Here is a 15003-nt window from a genome sequence, read left to right as displayed (position 1 = left end):
CAGACCTGTCTTCTTACAAGGGTTAATCTTCTACTTCACTTTTTCCTACCCTAAGCCAAATCAAGGATTTTAATACCTGTATTCTCAACCAGAACTCAGAGACATTTGTATTTGCAAATATCTGCTTTGGATAACTACATTATTATCTATTAAACTTCATTTCAAGAAAGTCTACAAGAATATGCTGTATCGATGTAGCCCTCCACATTGCATTGTAAGTGCTGAATAAGTAATTGCTGAATGAGTGATTTCCATATTATAAACAATATATGTAAATGGGAGAGGCAGGGCTTTACTATCCATCCATTAAGTATCAACTTAAGAAAAATATTCCTCATTTGATGATTGTCTGGAGAGATGAAATAGCAGTAAAACCAAAGATCCACAAAGTTATTTCTCTTAACGCTACTCCCATCTAATATTTTCTTGCTTCTGATATTAAGGGAGCCCAGCAATTGATGTTTTAATAATATATTTCCAAAAATGCATTAAATTGCTTTCCAAGTCACCAAAGTGAGGCTTTCATTTTTTTGTTATTATTTTTGAGTAACAATAGGTAGCTTATTCAATATCAGCTTCTGGTTTTATATAACTTATTGTTAAAATAACATTTATTATAGAATAATTAGAAAATACAGGGAATCAAATAGCAGAAAATCAAAATTATCTGTAATTTTATTTTCTAACACACCATTTTCAGAATTTTGGGGAGTTTTTTTGGGATTTTTTAATATCTGAAATATTGTACTAACTACTTTGTAACCTGTAGTTTTCTAACTATGTAATATTACAATCATTTTTACATAAATATTTATACTAATTACAAAATAATATTAAATATTCCCTCTGTGGACCGATGATCAATGCGTCATCATTTAATGGACCAATCTCTAGTGGATATCTAAGCTAGTTATTTCCTGTCTCTCACTATTATAAACGCTCTTGCAGTAAACCTTGGTAGTGATTAGGATTAGGGGTGTGTGTGTGTGTGTGTGTGTGTGTGTGTGTGTGTGTGTGTGTGTGTGTGTGGTGTGTGTGTGTGACATAAAACACATACAAGTGGTTTATATCAGGTAAAAGCAGTTTATTTCTCTCTCACATGGAGGAGGTTCAAAGGTAGGTGCTCCAGGATTTAATGGCACTCAACAGTATTAGGAAGTCAGGTTCCATGTATCTTAGTTGCTCTCCTTTGCAGAGTGTCTGTTCCCAAGGTCTTATCTTGCTCAAGGGTGGTTCTGGGGGGCTAGTTATTCAGTTACTGTTCTCCCCAGGAGGAAGGAGAGTCAGAGTGTGGGAGTAGTGAGAAAAAGTTTGACCATATACCTTGGGTAAATTTTCTTCTTGGGAAACTTCAAAAAATACAGAGAACTCCTTAAAAAGTATTACTTTTCATGCAGGTAAATCATTTGAGAGGAGGGTGGTGAGAAATCTGACCCTCATAAAATGCTATTGGCAGAAATGTCTTCCAGAATAAAAAAGCTTTGTTTTCTAAAGCACATTATACACATTCAAACCTACTCTTCCCTGCTCTTTGCACTGAGCCAGCTACTTGAGCCAGAGTCTATGTGCGTTTATTTTAGTCTATATCACATGTTAAAATAAAAACCTGGAGTCACGTTTCTGTGCATTTCAAGGGATCCAATACATATCCACTCAAATGAAGTTGTTTTCTTTATCCTTTTTGGATTGGGAGCGTGTATGTAACATCTTCTGAGGAGATGGCATATTCTGTGGTTGGTAAATGCTACAGTTGCCCCATTCGTCGGAAAATAACACTGGGCATCAGTCAACATGAAAGAGTCAGCAAAAGGAAGGGGGGTCTTAAGGTGAAGGATGCAAAATTGGTATTAGTATTGGAGTGGTGTATGAGTCTAGGCCTACGTATGATGTCAGCTTCGAAGACATGCAGACGCTACCAGGAATATAGGAGCTTTAGGGTTTTTAGTCATTTCTTTAGAATGGCTCAGTTATTTTTCTAAGGAATAATGATGTAGGAGCATTACAAATTAACTGTGAATAATACAACTCTAGCAGGAATAGAATGAACATAGAATGGAGCTTCAGTGAAGGAGGAAACAGTGCCAAGTGTCAACAGAACATAAATAGTTATAGAAGAAAGTGTAGGGCTTTGGAAAAAACTGACACTCTGTGGCAGGCAATCCAAATACAAGTTACAAAGTAGACTGTGTTGTTTTACTCTAGGGTGGAACTGGAACTCTTACCATTTCATGTAAGTCCGCCTCCTGAAGGATTTACAAATAATGTGTTGCAAGTAATTGCTGAACTCTTGGGACTGTCTGAGATTAAGGAATGTTTTTAAGTTACCCCACATTTATGCAAAACAAAGGTTTCTTGAACTCTGGGCAATTTTAAAAGAATAAAAACAAACTGGCACAGGTTTGTATATTTGGCTCATAATAGATTTTCAGTAAAGTAGGATGAAGACTTAAAACCAATTATATGAGATTCGGTGGATGAAATGTGGAAAGAGGGACCATGAAGGGTTTTTTATAAAATATTTGAAGAATTGAAATGTTTCATGGGGAGCAGACACAGTTTTCTATATGAGCTCACTCAGGTAGAGCAAGGACCAGTGGGTATTAGCTCCAGTAAGATAGATTTTTTTTTTTCTTTTAATTCAGTATAGCGACTTTTCTAACATTCAGAGCAATTCAAATTTAGATTAGGCTAGTTGAAGAGAAAAGTTATTAAAGATCCACAATAAAACAGTAGGAAATAGTTTTTAAAAAGCTATACCACTTATAATAGCAACAGAAAACATCAGACACATAAAAATAAATTTAACAAAAGATATGCAAGACCTCTGCATGAAAATGACAAAACATTGAAGAGGGATATTTTAAGATCCAAAGAAATGGAGAGAGAGAGATACCTTGTTCTTGGATTGAAAGGCTTGATATTGTGAAGATGTTATCTCTCACCAAATTGATGTATATTCAGTGGTTATCCCATTGTAAATCCTAGCATTTTTTTTTAACAAGCAGATCCTAAAATTGGAAATGCAAAGGGGTAAGGATAGTCAAGGAGTCTTGAAGAAGACCTAGATCACAGATATCAGTACACTCATAAATGAGAGTAATTAAAGTCTGTGGGTCGGTGTGAAGAGACCAGTGGAATAGAAGAGAATATTTGAAAACACATTTAGATTTATTTTTAAGCTGGCACTGCAGCACAGCAGGGAAAGGATGGTTGGTCTTTTTCATTAAATCATGGTTGGGCAATTAGAAATCCACGTGGAAAAAAAACCTGAATATTGATCTTTACCTCATACCATACACAAAAATAAATTTCAGATGGATTGTGATCTCAACATGAAAGGTAAAACATAAAGTGTTCAGAGGAAAACAGAGGAGGCTATCTTCAGGACCTTGGGGTAAGCAAAGATTTCTCAAAGATTTCTTCAGAAGTACTAGCCCTAAAAGAAAAAATTAATAAATTTTACTACAATTAAGAACGTCTGTTTATCAAAAGACCTTTTTAGGAGAGTAAAAAGAAGACACAGAGTGGGAGGAGATATAAGTAATACATATTTTCAAGAAAGGATTCTTACCCAGAGTATATATATAGATAACTTCTACAAATCAGTAAGAAAAAGGCAAGATGACCTGATGGAAAAATGGGCATAAAATAGATAAGTACTTCACAAAAGAGGTTCTCCACATGACCAATGAACGTAGAAAAAGATTGTCAACTTTGTCATCAGACAAATGCAATTGTAACCACAATATGATGCCGTGACACCCGCACCAAAAGGGTTACAGTGAGAAAGATAGACAGCACCACATGTTGATAAGAACATGTATGGAACATTTGGAACACTCTTATACTGTTAGTAGGTGTGTACTACACAGCTGTTTTGGAAAACTGGTGGAATTTGCTGAGGCTTAATGTACACAAATGTTATAACCACAAAGTCCCACTCTTCAGTATGTGTGCAACAGAAAGGCATACATATATTCAAGAAAAGATATGTACAAGAGCGTTCATAGCAACACTGTCGGTCTTAGCCAAAACTTAAAAACAACTCAAATGTCCATCAGCTCCAAATTAATTGTGAAATATTCATAACAATGAAAAACCACACAGCAAAGAGCAGGTGAGCTACAGCTACGTATATATCACACAGACCCTGTTGAGAGAAAGAAGCCAGATACCAAGTTTTCATCAAACTTACAGTTCAGAACCAGGGCAAAAGAAGCGATGGTGTTTGAAGTCAGGGAAGTGGTTTCCTTGCTGGGTGGGGTGTGATTGGAGGGGGTTCTAGGTGTTCTGCCACCTTCAGTTCCTAGCTGAGCTGGTGGGCAGAGGGGAGAGTAAGTGTGGGGAGGTGCCGTCTTCTTTTTTTTTTTCTTTTTTTTTGCGGTACGCGGGCCTCTCACTGCTGTGGCCTCTCCCATTGCGGAGCACAGGCTCCAGACGCGCAGGTTCAGCGGCCATGGCTCACAGGCCCAGCCGCTCCGCGGCACGTGGGATCTTCCCGGACCGGGGCACGAACCCGTGTCCCGTGCATCGGCAGGCGGACTCGCAACCACTGCGCCACCAGGGAAGCCCTAGGTGCCTTCTTCTGATGGGCTTTGAGTAAGTAGTTTTCAGAAAAGATTTCCATTCTAAAGGATCCGATCTTACGGAGATAATGATGGACAAACTCTAAGTCAAGAGTCCCAAGGACAAAAAAACATTTGCTAGAAAACGGCTGTTTTAGAAGAGCAGCAGTAAACTAGGTTTGGATTCAGAAGAATTAGCAGATAAATAGAATATTCTGTAGTTTTAACTTTGATCTTCACAAATGAAGAATGACAAAAGCATTTGCCTTTATGCTATTTTATTTTTATTTCAATAATTTCATATCCCCTTTCAAAAAAAATAAGTTGGCTATTTAAAAAATCGATGTGATTAGTAAATAGAAATTGGAAGGACAAAACAGGGCTGAAGTAAAAGGAGAGAACAGGTATGGTAACTACAGGGTAAACACAGTGGCTGGACTTGAGCGTGCAACTTGGCTCTTACTTTTAGGACATCCAAAGCCAAAAGGGAACCAAATATAATTTCGTAGGGTGAGAGTTATTTTCCTTGTCACTAAAGCTTGGGGGCAGATTTCTTATCTGAAGCATTAAAGAGGGAACGTTGAATGATGTAATGATGCATGTCTTCGGTGATGGGTGATGTGGCAAACATGTCAGTTGAACTTTAGGTTGTTTCTTATGGTGACTTTCAGTAAAGATGAACGAGAGTGTAATTATCCAATGAATGTAATGTTGAACCAATGCTTTACCTTGCTTCCATGCTACTCATTGTTTGGGGGCGACACATGGCATTGGGGGCTTTTGTGGCTGCTTTTCAGAGAGTGAATTCCCGATTGTTTCTGTCAACCAGGTGCCCGGGAAGAACCCAGCGTACAGCAGGCACAGCGGCGGTCGGCGGTCTTTCTGTCCTTTAAGTCCCCGATTCCATGTCTGCCCTTGCGCTGGGAGCAGCAGAGCAAACTTCTCCCAACTGTAGCCGGCATCCCTGCCAGTAAAGTTTCCAAGTGGAGCACAGATGAGGTATATTTTATTTTCTTGGTCTGCTAGGGGCCAGTAATAGGAGTACTGGCTTAAGGAGAGGGCAACATGAATGCATGTGGGGTTTAGTCTTTTTTTTCTGAAAGAGAAGAAATTATTCCGAGAGAAACAATGAAAGTATAGGTTAAATATTTTGAACCTGTAGCATTTAGATTCTGGCTTCTTTTTTTAAACTGGAATTTTGATCTTATTTTTAACAGGTGTCAGAATTCATACAGAGCTTACCTGGATGTGAAGAACATGGAAAGGTATTTAAAGACGAAGTAAGTACTCCACTAAATTGCAGTATGTTACTTAAGGGGGGGACAAAGCACTGAAAGGCAGTGAATAGTGAAATGTTCTAAATTGGCAGAGGAAGGAAGAGACGGGTTATGTTGAAACTGACGAAGTGATATCGAGTTGTCTAACAAGCAGCATTAATCAGTTGTATAAAAATGTGTTTGTGTGAAATTAGATGCAAAGGAAATTGTGCCATTTTATTGATGCCCCACAGCAGTAGCACTAAGCTCATTATTTAACAAAGCAAACACAAAACTTAAAAACATGCATTTATATAGTGTATAGCACAGAAAGAAACCAACGCAAGAAAGAAGCAGCGTTTCATTTTTAATAAAGTAAAATTAGTTCCCATTATTTTATTTTCAAACATCATTTTAACACCAAAATTAACTTCATTTGATGCTGATAATTAATACTACCATTATTGCTAAAACAATCCCTTAGATCTTATACATTTCTCAGTGATGTTTATACTAACTGATATTCATTACATTTATTACCGTCTGCTGTTGGAAGATGATTTTATTAGTTGTTTTCATCTGCCTGTCCAGAACTCCAATATAAGGGATGATTAATAATGATACCACCTCGGGGGCTTCCCTGGTGGCGCAGTGGTTGCGCGTCCGCCTGCCGATGCAGGGGAACCGGGTTCGCGCCCCGGTCTGGGAGGATCCCACATGCCGCGGAGCGGCTGGGCCCGTGAGCCATGGCCGCTGGGCCTGCGCGTCCGGATCCTGTGCTCCGCGACGGGAGAGGCCACAACAGGGGGAGGCCCGCATACCACAAAAAAAAATAAAAATAAAAAAAAATAATGATACCACCTCTAGTGAGCATTACGACAAAAAGGAATTCTACTTCTAACTACACTAGAAACAGGAGACTCTTCACTAGAGACCTTTAAAAATAAGCCACTTGCCTGTCATCTCCTCCAAGCAGAACAGTCAGTTATCACCCTGATCTCAGAAGGTACAGTGAGGACTAAGTCATCTCAGAAGCCTTTGTCCAGCATCTGCTGTCTGCAGCTATGAGATACCTTGTTTGCTCCTGTGCTTAGCCTCCACTGTTCAAATAGCACACTTTCAGTTAAGAACACTGCAAGAGTGTCGGCACAGCCAAGAATTGAGCCACCGGTTGCCAATGTCATTATACTATTAGATATCATTTATGCTTTATGTGGATGCCTGTTAAAATGCACAAGGATCCGATTGTCATCAGCCTTTGTCTGATTTATGGTCTTACTTTCAGAAATGTTCTGTCTTCTTTCTCGTTGAAGGTCAAATTAAAGAATTTGCAGTTATTCGGAGTGTGAGTTTCTTAAGGCCCAGGTCCTAGGTGTCTTTGTGGGTTACTCTCAGTCAATTTTCGATCCCGGAGCAGACTTAGATTCCTGCGGGGAGCTGTTGCTCTTTCTTTGAAAGAGCCATGTAGTAACATTACCTTTGAAAATGATGAAACAATTTTAAAAATAAATTTCTAGCACATCTGTTTTATAAATTCTGCTTTTGGTTCTGTTGATATCTAGCCAATCCATAGAGATTTGCTCTGTTATTTAGGTTAAGTAAGATTCAAATTCAAGTGATATGTTATTTCTTAGAATAATTTTTTTCTTCATATTATCTTTGGAGACACTCTCCAGGCACCTAATATCCTCAAAGGCACAGAGCCTTCTTTTGAAGCATGAGGCAATGAATGTTCTCTGTCCACATGTATCATTCATATGTTCATTCCACTATTCATTCACCCTGTGAAATCTTGTTAAATTCCTACCATGTGTATGATACTCCATGTAATGCTCTAGTAAGAGGGTTAATTCAGAGATAATAGGACATGATCCTTGCTTTCACGTCTCACCAGGTCAGCAGGTGTGGGTTTTGAGTCCTAGATGAAAACGAGAAAACATATCTAGCTAAAGTCTTGTAAGTCATCTCTAAAAGGCAAAGTGCAGGTGTGGGCTATTATTTGAAACCATCCTGGATGACTCCTTCTCTTACACACTCCGCATTTAATCTGTTGAAAACCCTATTGGATATATTTTAAAAGCATTTAAGGGTTCCAGCTCCCTCTCCCCCCTCCACCGCTACCTCTGGTCGGAGCCACCATCCTCTCCCACCTGGATTAAAGCAATAACCTCCTAGCCGGGCTCCCGCTTCTATTTCTGCTCCTCTATAATCTTTTTTTTTTTAATAGTATTTTATTTATTTATTTATTTTAATTTTGGCTGTGTTGGGTCTTCGTTGCTGTGCGTGGGCTTTCTCTGGTTGCGGCGAGCGGGGGCAACTCTTCATCGTGGTGCCTGGGCTTCTCATTGCAGTGGCTTCTCTTGTTGCGGAGCATGGGCTCTAGGCACGTGGGCTTCAGTAGTTGTGGCTCACGGGCTCTAGAGCGCAGGCTCAGTAGGTGTGGCTCACGGGCTCTAGAGCACAGGCTCAGTAGTTGTGGCTCTTGGGCTCTGGAGCACAGGCTCAGTAGTTGTGGCTCACGAGCTCTAGAGCGCAGGCTCAGTAGTTGTGGCTCTTGGGCTCTAGAGCGCAGGCTCAGTAGTTGTGGCTCTTGGGCTCTAGAGCACAGGCTCAGTAGTTGTGGCACACGGGCTTAGTTGCTCCGCGGCATGCGAGATCTTCCCAGACCAGGGCTCAAACCCGTGTCCCCTGCATTAGCACTGCACCACCAGGGAAGTCCCTGCTCCTCTATAATTTATTTCCAGCATAGCTGGGCTGATTCTGCTACAAGATAAAGTCAAATCATGTCACTCCTCTGTTCAGGTCTTTCCGGTAGTTAAATCAGAGTAAAAGCCAAGAGCCTCACAAGGGCGACAATCTGACACCCCATCACCTCTCTCACCGCCTGACCTCTTTGTCCACTCTGTCCCCTGCTTACACTGTTCCACACACAGACCTCCTTGCCATTCCTCAAATTATCCAGGTACACTCTGGCTCTCCCCTCTGCCTGGGATGCTCTTCCTCTAGGTGTTCACATAGCTTACTCCACTTCTCAATATCCTATCCTGACTATCCTCCTTCAATCTGCCACCTGCCACCACACATCCATCCTGTGTCCACTCATCTCCCTGACTCACAGTTTTTTCATACCACTCATCATCTTTTAGAATTAGTTACTAATTAATTTGCTTATTATGGGTTTTCCTATAGTCTGTCTCCTACTACTAAAATGTAAACTCTACAAGGAGTTTTTATTTGTTTGCTTAGTTTTGTTTTTATCTGTTTTAGTCTGAGCTATATGCCCAGGCCCAAGAATAATATCTAGACTCTAATGGGTATTTAATAAGTTTCTGTTGAATGAATAGACTCATACCTTTACACTCTGAGAAAGACATTCAAAGAGCATATCGCTGTGATTTGCAGAGTTACAACATTGGAAAAAAACCATGAGTGCACAGTGGAAAGAGCAATGAAATGGAAGGCAAGAACCCCAAGTTCCAAATCCTCCTTCAGAGTTTTGGGCCTTTAGCAAGATACTTAATCTCTGGAGCTAGACCAGTTTATATACATTACAAAAGCATAAACCAAAAATAAACCCAGCAATCCATTGCAGTAATTACTGTTTTCAGAAAGTACTTTCTTAAATTATTTACTTCTTTCCAGTTGAGACTTATCCTTATGGCTACACATCAGAGCAGCTTGTATGTAATATACTAAAGTTTGGCTCTAGCCTCAAGATGATTTTTTTCTTCCCAGGGTAGCTTTAAAAATAATAATCTACCAAAACTTATCCTTCTCATCCCACTCCTAGCTTTCAGACTCCAGCCTCGTTCTCTGAATGTTCCTTTTCATCAGTCATCTGTCACTTTAAACTCTTACTTTAGTCCCAGAAGAAGACTCAGTAGGCAAGGTTATAATAAACCATTCACTCTTTGTAGTGAGCTCCCTGGGAACCCGGTATGTTGACATTTTAGTTAATGTCTTAGACGACTTCTATCAGACCCTTCTTTCTACCAAGGTCTGTCTGGGTTGAGTGAAGTGTTAGTAGATCTGCCTCTCTGCTTGGACTTGTTTATCAGAGACCTGTCACAGCACAAGCAAATGAGACAAAGCAAATGTTTCCAAAAAACAATAGAACATTTCTCATAGCTGCCACTTAACTTGTCTTACACTTAGAAATTAACATTGCAGTGTCTTTACTTCTAGTTTATGACAGCAGGATGTTTCCTTGCTGAAAATTAGCAAACTTTTTCCACATAATTGTTACTTAAAGTTGTATAAGATGACTCTTGTTCTTACTGATTAAGCATATAAGCAATTTAGATTTACAGGTTTTTATTCTTAGAGGAAAGAGGAAAATTTCAAGAAATGGCAACTGAATTGCATTAGGCTTTATTTAGTGAACTGCTGACAGAATTTAGAGTAGTATTTGTTTGCTTGGGCTGCGGTAACAAAATACCATAAACCAGTAGCTTGAACAGCAGAAATTTAATGTCTCCCAATTCTGGAGGCTAGAAATCTGAACATAAGCAAAGATGGCGTTGGCAAGTAGCTTCCTTCAAGGTCTATGAGGAAAGGAGCTGCTCCAGGCCTCTCTTCTTGTCTTGCAGATGATGTTCTCTTATTGTCTTCTCTCTATGTGTGTCTGTGTCACAATTTCCCCTTTTTATAAAACACCAGTCATCTTAGATTAGGGACCCACCCTACTCTAGTATGACCTCATCTTAACTAATTACATCTGCAGTGACCCTGTTTCCAAATGAGGTCACATTCTAAGGTTATTGGAGGTTAGTACTCCAACATAGGAATTTGGGAGGAACACAATTCAGCCCATAATAGTACACTGCTGTCAAGGTTTCTAATGTCCTCTGAGGCAGAGAGCAAAAGTGTATTTTACTTTTTGTGCAAAATGAGAAGACTGAAAGAGAAGTGAATTAATTTTTTTAAGATGGTGGACTCCCCAAGAGCTGAAAATTACACAAAAAGAAGACTACTCCTTTGTTCTACCCACTGAACCAGACATCATCTTCACAGAGTTGTATCTTTGAACCTCATAGTATCCTATTCTGTAGAAATGTAGACTTTTAGTCTTAGAAGGGACCCAGAGAGAGGAAGGATGCTTCTTACGGTTACCCAAGTAGTAGAAGAACCAGCCTAGAGTGTACACCTCTTCCCACCAGGCTTACATTCCTTCAGCTATACTGGTGGTTGCCACTGTTGGTTGTTAGTAATTCCCTTTCTTCTGTATTTGAAAAATAACTGTGGCTACTCTAAAAATGAATGTTATCACTGATTTTCTTTTCTTCATGGTGGAAGGCATGTAGCTGATGTGTTTGCCTGAATTCCTTTGTTTATCTGCAAGTATTTATGTGCTTATTCTCATCTCATTTTAAAACGTGCCCTGATAAGAACTGGATTTGAGGCACCCTAGATTTTCCCAAATTATTCTTGATTCAGCGCCTATGTCAGAATAATCACAGAAAGATATGAGCACCTTCCACTTTCCTGTGAGCTGATTCTTCAGATGAGTGAATTTGACTTTGTTCCCAGTCCACATTTAGGGGTGTTGTTGTAAATAAGAAAGGTCCACTTATGAGGAACTGTTGTTTGTACACATGAACTGCCCATCTGTGCCGTTTTAGTGTTACTGTGTAGAAGAGAGCTGATAATTGAACCTTGAATATGTCCCATAACCCTACATCCGATTAACTCACAATCTTTTGTGTTTTTCCTCCCATTTTAGCAAATTGATGGAGAAGCATTTCTACTTATGACCCAAACAGACATTGTGAAAATTATGAGCATTAAGTTGGGCCCTGCTCTCAAAATTTTCAATTCTATCCTGATGTTCAAAGCCGCAGAGAAGAACTCTCACAATGAACTTTGAAGATGGTGAATTTTGAACACCATCAGCTTTCTGCTTTAAAGCTCATGTTTTACTCAAAGCACAAAGACAGTTGTAACTCCTAAGTGAGAAGTCTCCAAAACTCTAAAGAGCAATGCTGTCAGATTATTTATATTCCTTAAGAGGCAATACATATGAATTCTTAAAAAAGTGCTTGAGGTTTTAACCAGGTACTGTCTAACAACAGTACAACAGTCGTCTTTCGGTTCTGTTCACTGAGCTAAATTTATCTTTGTAAATCTTTTTGAGGCTGGGGGGTGGGAGGGAAGGGGGACTTCATTAATTATTTATGGAAAAACCGGGGTGGGGGGGAGGGCAGAGTAAGAACTTTTGGCATTTTGTAAACATTGTTGAATTCTCTTTCATGTACACTGTTTCTTTTTCAATACTTTCAGGAACCTTTTTATATAATCAAACTTCAACTTAAACCAAATTCGTGAAAACCTGGCAAACTTTAGCCAGTGGGACTGTTATCTGTATTGTTAATTCTGTGCCATATTTTGAATTGCAACATTATGCTAAGTATAACTTTGCAAGTCATGATATTGCCTAACTGCTTGTCATAATTTGTTGGGGCTGAATAGCTGTAAAAATTACCTTTCTTTAAATCAGTGTTTTTACTTTTGCACGCAGTTATGAAATGTTAAACAAATTACTTTTCACCAGCATCTTGACTTAATTACCAAAAACGTGTATATAAATAATGGAATTGAAAAATAAAATATATAAACATAAATAAATTAGGTGATGTATTTGAAAGACATCAGTCTCATACATCGTGGTGCCCTGTGTGTTTACAGGACTCCAGTGATATCAAAGGAATATGCAGTTATATTGGGGGGCTGTTTGTATGATCTTAAACTATTTATGAGATTATCTTGAGCTTCTTATTGTCACTGAAATAACTGTGGTGCTCTTCAGAGATGAAGGGCTCATTCTATTGATATAAACACTAACCTGGAAAGAGCTCTGTCTCAGACCTTGCAGTGTCCTCCAAACCCAAAGGTTTTCTTTAGGATTGGCTGAAGAGAGAGTGTATAGATTTTACCCAAGAGGCAAGATTTGAGGGAGCAACCCCAGTCAACACAAAGATTTTAAATGCTCACAGATGAGGGAGGCGACCTTCCCAGAGCAGTTATTCAAGGAGCTCTGTTTTGGAGAGACTTTTCTCCTCAATATAGAAGCATACAGATGCACTTTAAATGAAAGCCCTTGATGACCTATAAACGGATAGCTGGTAGTGTTTCTTTTGCAAGAATGCATTTCCAACACAAAAGGTAAATTATTTTATCAGCCTATGTATGTAACTTTTAATTCCAGGATTGGATATTTATTTAAGAACTATTTTAAAAGTAGAAAGTAAGTTTGTAGCATGTTGTCTGAATTCTGGGGAAAGGTCCACCTCTTTCCTTAGTTGCTTTCATTTTTTCTCATGTAGGATTCCCTTGATATTCCCCCCTGCATTGGAAGTCTATGAGTGGTCCTTTGCTTTTGTCATAATTCAAGGTAAAACAGGGCCCATGACCCCCCCCACCTTCATTTCTTTGCATAAATCTGCTTTAAAAAAAGTTTTTTGTTGTTAGTTCTTTTCTCCTTTTTTGTTCAGAATTTGTACATTCAAGTTGCACTTGTTATACCTGACATGAATGAAATAAAATCTTAATTGCAGATACTTTTTTATATATGTATCATTCTTAAGAAACCTTGTCAGATAGGAGGGGCGTATGAGAGCAGGAACAATATCAAACATATGGGCATTAGATACCTGTGTAATGAATGAATCTGTAGGATTTGGAATTGTTTGTCAAACTATGTCCCAGATGATGTGAAGAGTGACAAAAAGGGAAAAAAAATCAAAAATTTTATGGTTACGTCAAGTAGGATTCACATGCATTGAGGACTTTTCCTTTCTAGTTTAAAGCACGTATTATAACAGAGGAGCCTTTTAAATCTTACTGAAAACATCTTCTTATTCTAAGAAGCATGTTGTTGTATGTTAGAGGCAAGGCATTAAGCATCCCTATTAGGGTGGAAGAATCTACCACAAGAAGAGGAAACCTTTCACCATTCCATCCCTGGGATATAGCCTAAGTATAGTCTAAGTTTTAACAGAGGAAATAGGGAGCTGTGATGACAGGGAGGTCCCTGAAATGAGAGGAGCAGCCTTGGAGTAAGACAAAAGGGAGGGATGGGGAATGTGGAACTTGACAGAACCTTCCCATCTCTAAAGGCATTTTAAAAAATTACAAACACTCTGCAAGCCAAAGGAGTCCGTCCTGTCTACCGGTTGAAATATTACCCCAGGTTGCTATTTTGCAACTTCTAGGTTCAGTGGACTCAGCTTCCAAAGAAAACAGGGTTAGGTTGGTCAAGAAATATTGAATATTTGCCAAGTGGCATGGCCATGCTGTCCACTGGAGACAGATACACCATTGAAAGAGACAATAAAGCTTATGGGAGTCTGCCCTCATGGTCAGCACATGTCTGTCATGTTCCAAGCCAAACTTCACTGCAGTTACCTTGCAGCTCCACCCCTATCTCTCTGACCCCAGCCCAAAGGAACAAAGAGAGGCTTTCTTTCAAGGCTAACCCTGAAAAAAGATGATACAAATGAACTTACTTACAAAACAGAAACAGACTCACAGACTTAGAAAACAAACTTATGGTTACCAAAGGAGAAAGGTGGGGGGAGGGGTAAATTGGGAGTTTGGGATTGACGTATACACACTACCATATATAAAATAGATAATCAACAAGGACCTACTGTATAGCACAGGGAACTCTATTCTGTAATCTGTACTCCAATATTGAAAAAAAAAAAAAAAAAAAAAAGGCCAGCCATAGAGATTGTGGACCTCCAACGGAAAGGACTCTTTAAGAACTTGGTAAATTCATTTGGGAGAAGAGGAGTAAGATTTTGAAACTTAAAAAATGGGAGGGGGAAGGGTAAGCTGGGACGATGTGAGAGAGTGGCATGGACATATATACGCTACCAAATGTAAAATAGATAGCTAGTGGGAAGCAGCCACATAGCACAGGGAGATCAGCTCGGTGCTTTGTGACCACCTAGAGGGGTGGGATAGGGAGGGTGGGAGGGAGATGCAAGAGGGAGGACATAGCACAGGGAGATCAGCTCGGTGCTTTGTGACCACCTAGAGGGGTGGGATAGGGAGGGTGGGAGGGAGACGAAAGAGGGAAGAGATATGGGGATATATGTATGCGTATAGCTGATTCACTTTGTTATAAAGCAGAAACTAACACACCATTGTAAAGCAATTATACTCCAATAAAGATGTTA

At 39.4% G+C, this 15003-nt stretch overlaps 1 protein-coding gene across 8 annotated transcripts in view; it reads left to right on the top strand.

The window, feature by feature from the left end:
• L3MBTL3 (L3MBTL histone methyl-lysine binding protein 3) overlaps positions 1-12441 on the top strand; it is a 124503-nt gene extending 112062 nt beyond the window's left edge. For 6 of the 8 annotated variants that reach the window (XM_024122656.3, XM_024122655.3, XM_024122657.3 and 3 more), the window contains 3 exons: positions 5395-5564; positions 5783-5845; positions 11544-11994. In XM_024122656.3, coding sequence (XP_023978424.1) covers positions 5395-5564; positions 5783-5845; positions 11544-11687 — 377 coding nt within the window. In that variant the 3' untranslated portion in view covers positions 11688-11994. Of the gene's footprint in view, positions 1-5394; positions 5565-5782; positions 5846-11543 lie in introns of all 8 variants that reach the window. The other 2 variants (XM_007115073.4, XM_007115071.4) reach the window with 1 other exon arrangement.
• Positions 12442-15003: the final 2562 nt, after the last annotated feature.

This window comes from Physeter macrocephalus, chromosome 10 (genome assembly GCF_002837175.3).
Source record: "Physeter macrocephalus isolate SW-GA chromosome 10, ASM283717v5, whole genome shotgun sequence".
NCBI lineage: Eukaryota > Metazoa > Chordata > Mammalia > Artiodactyla > Physeteridae > Physeter > Physeter macrocephalus.
Note: the sequence above shows the minus strand (reverse complement) of the source record. Positions and strands in the feature narration are given on the sequence as shown.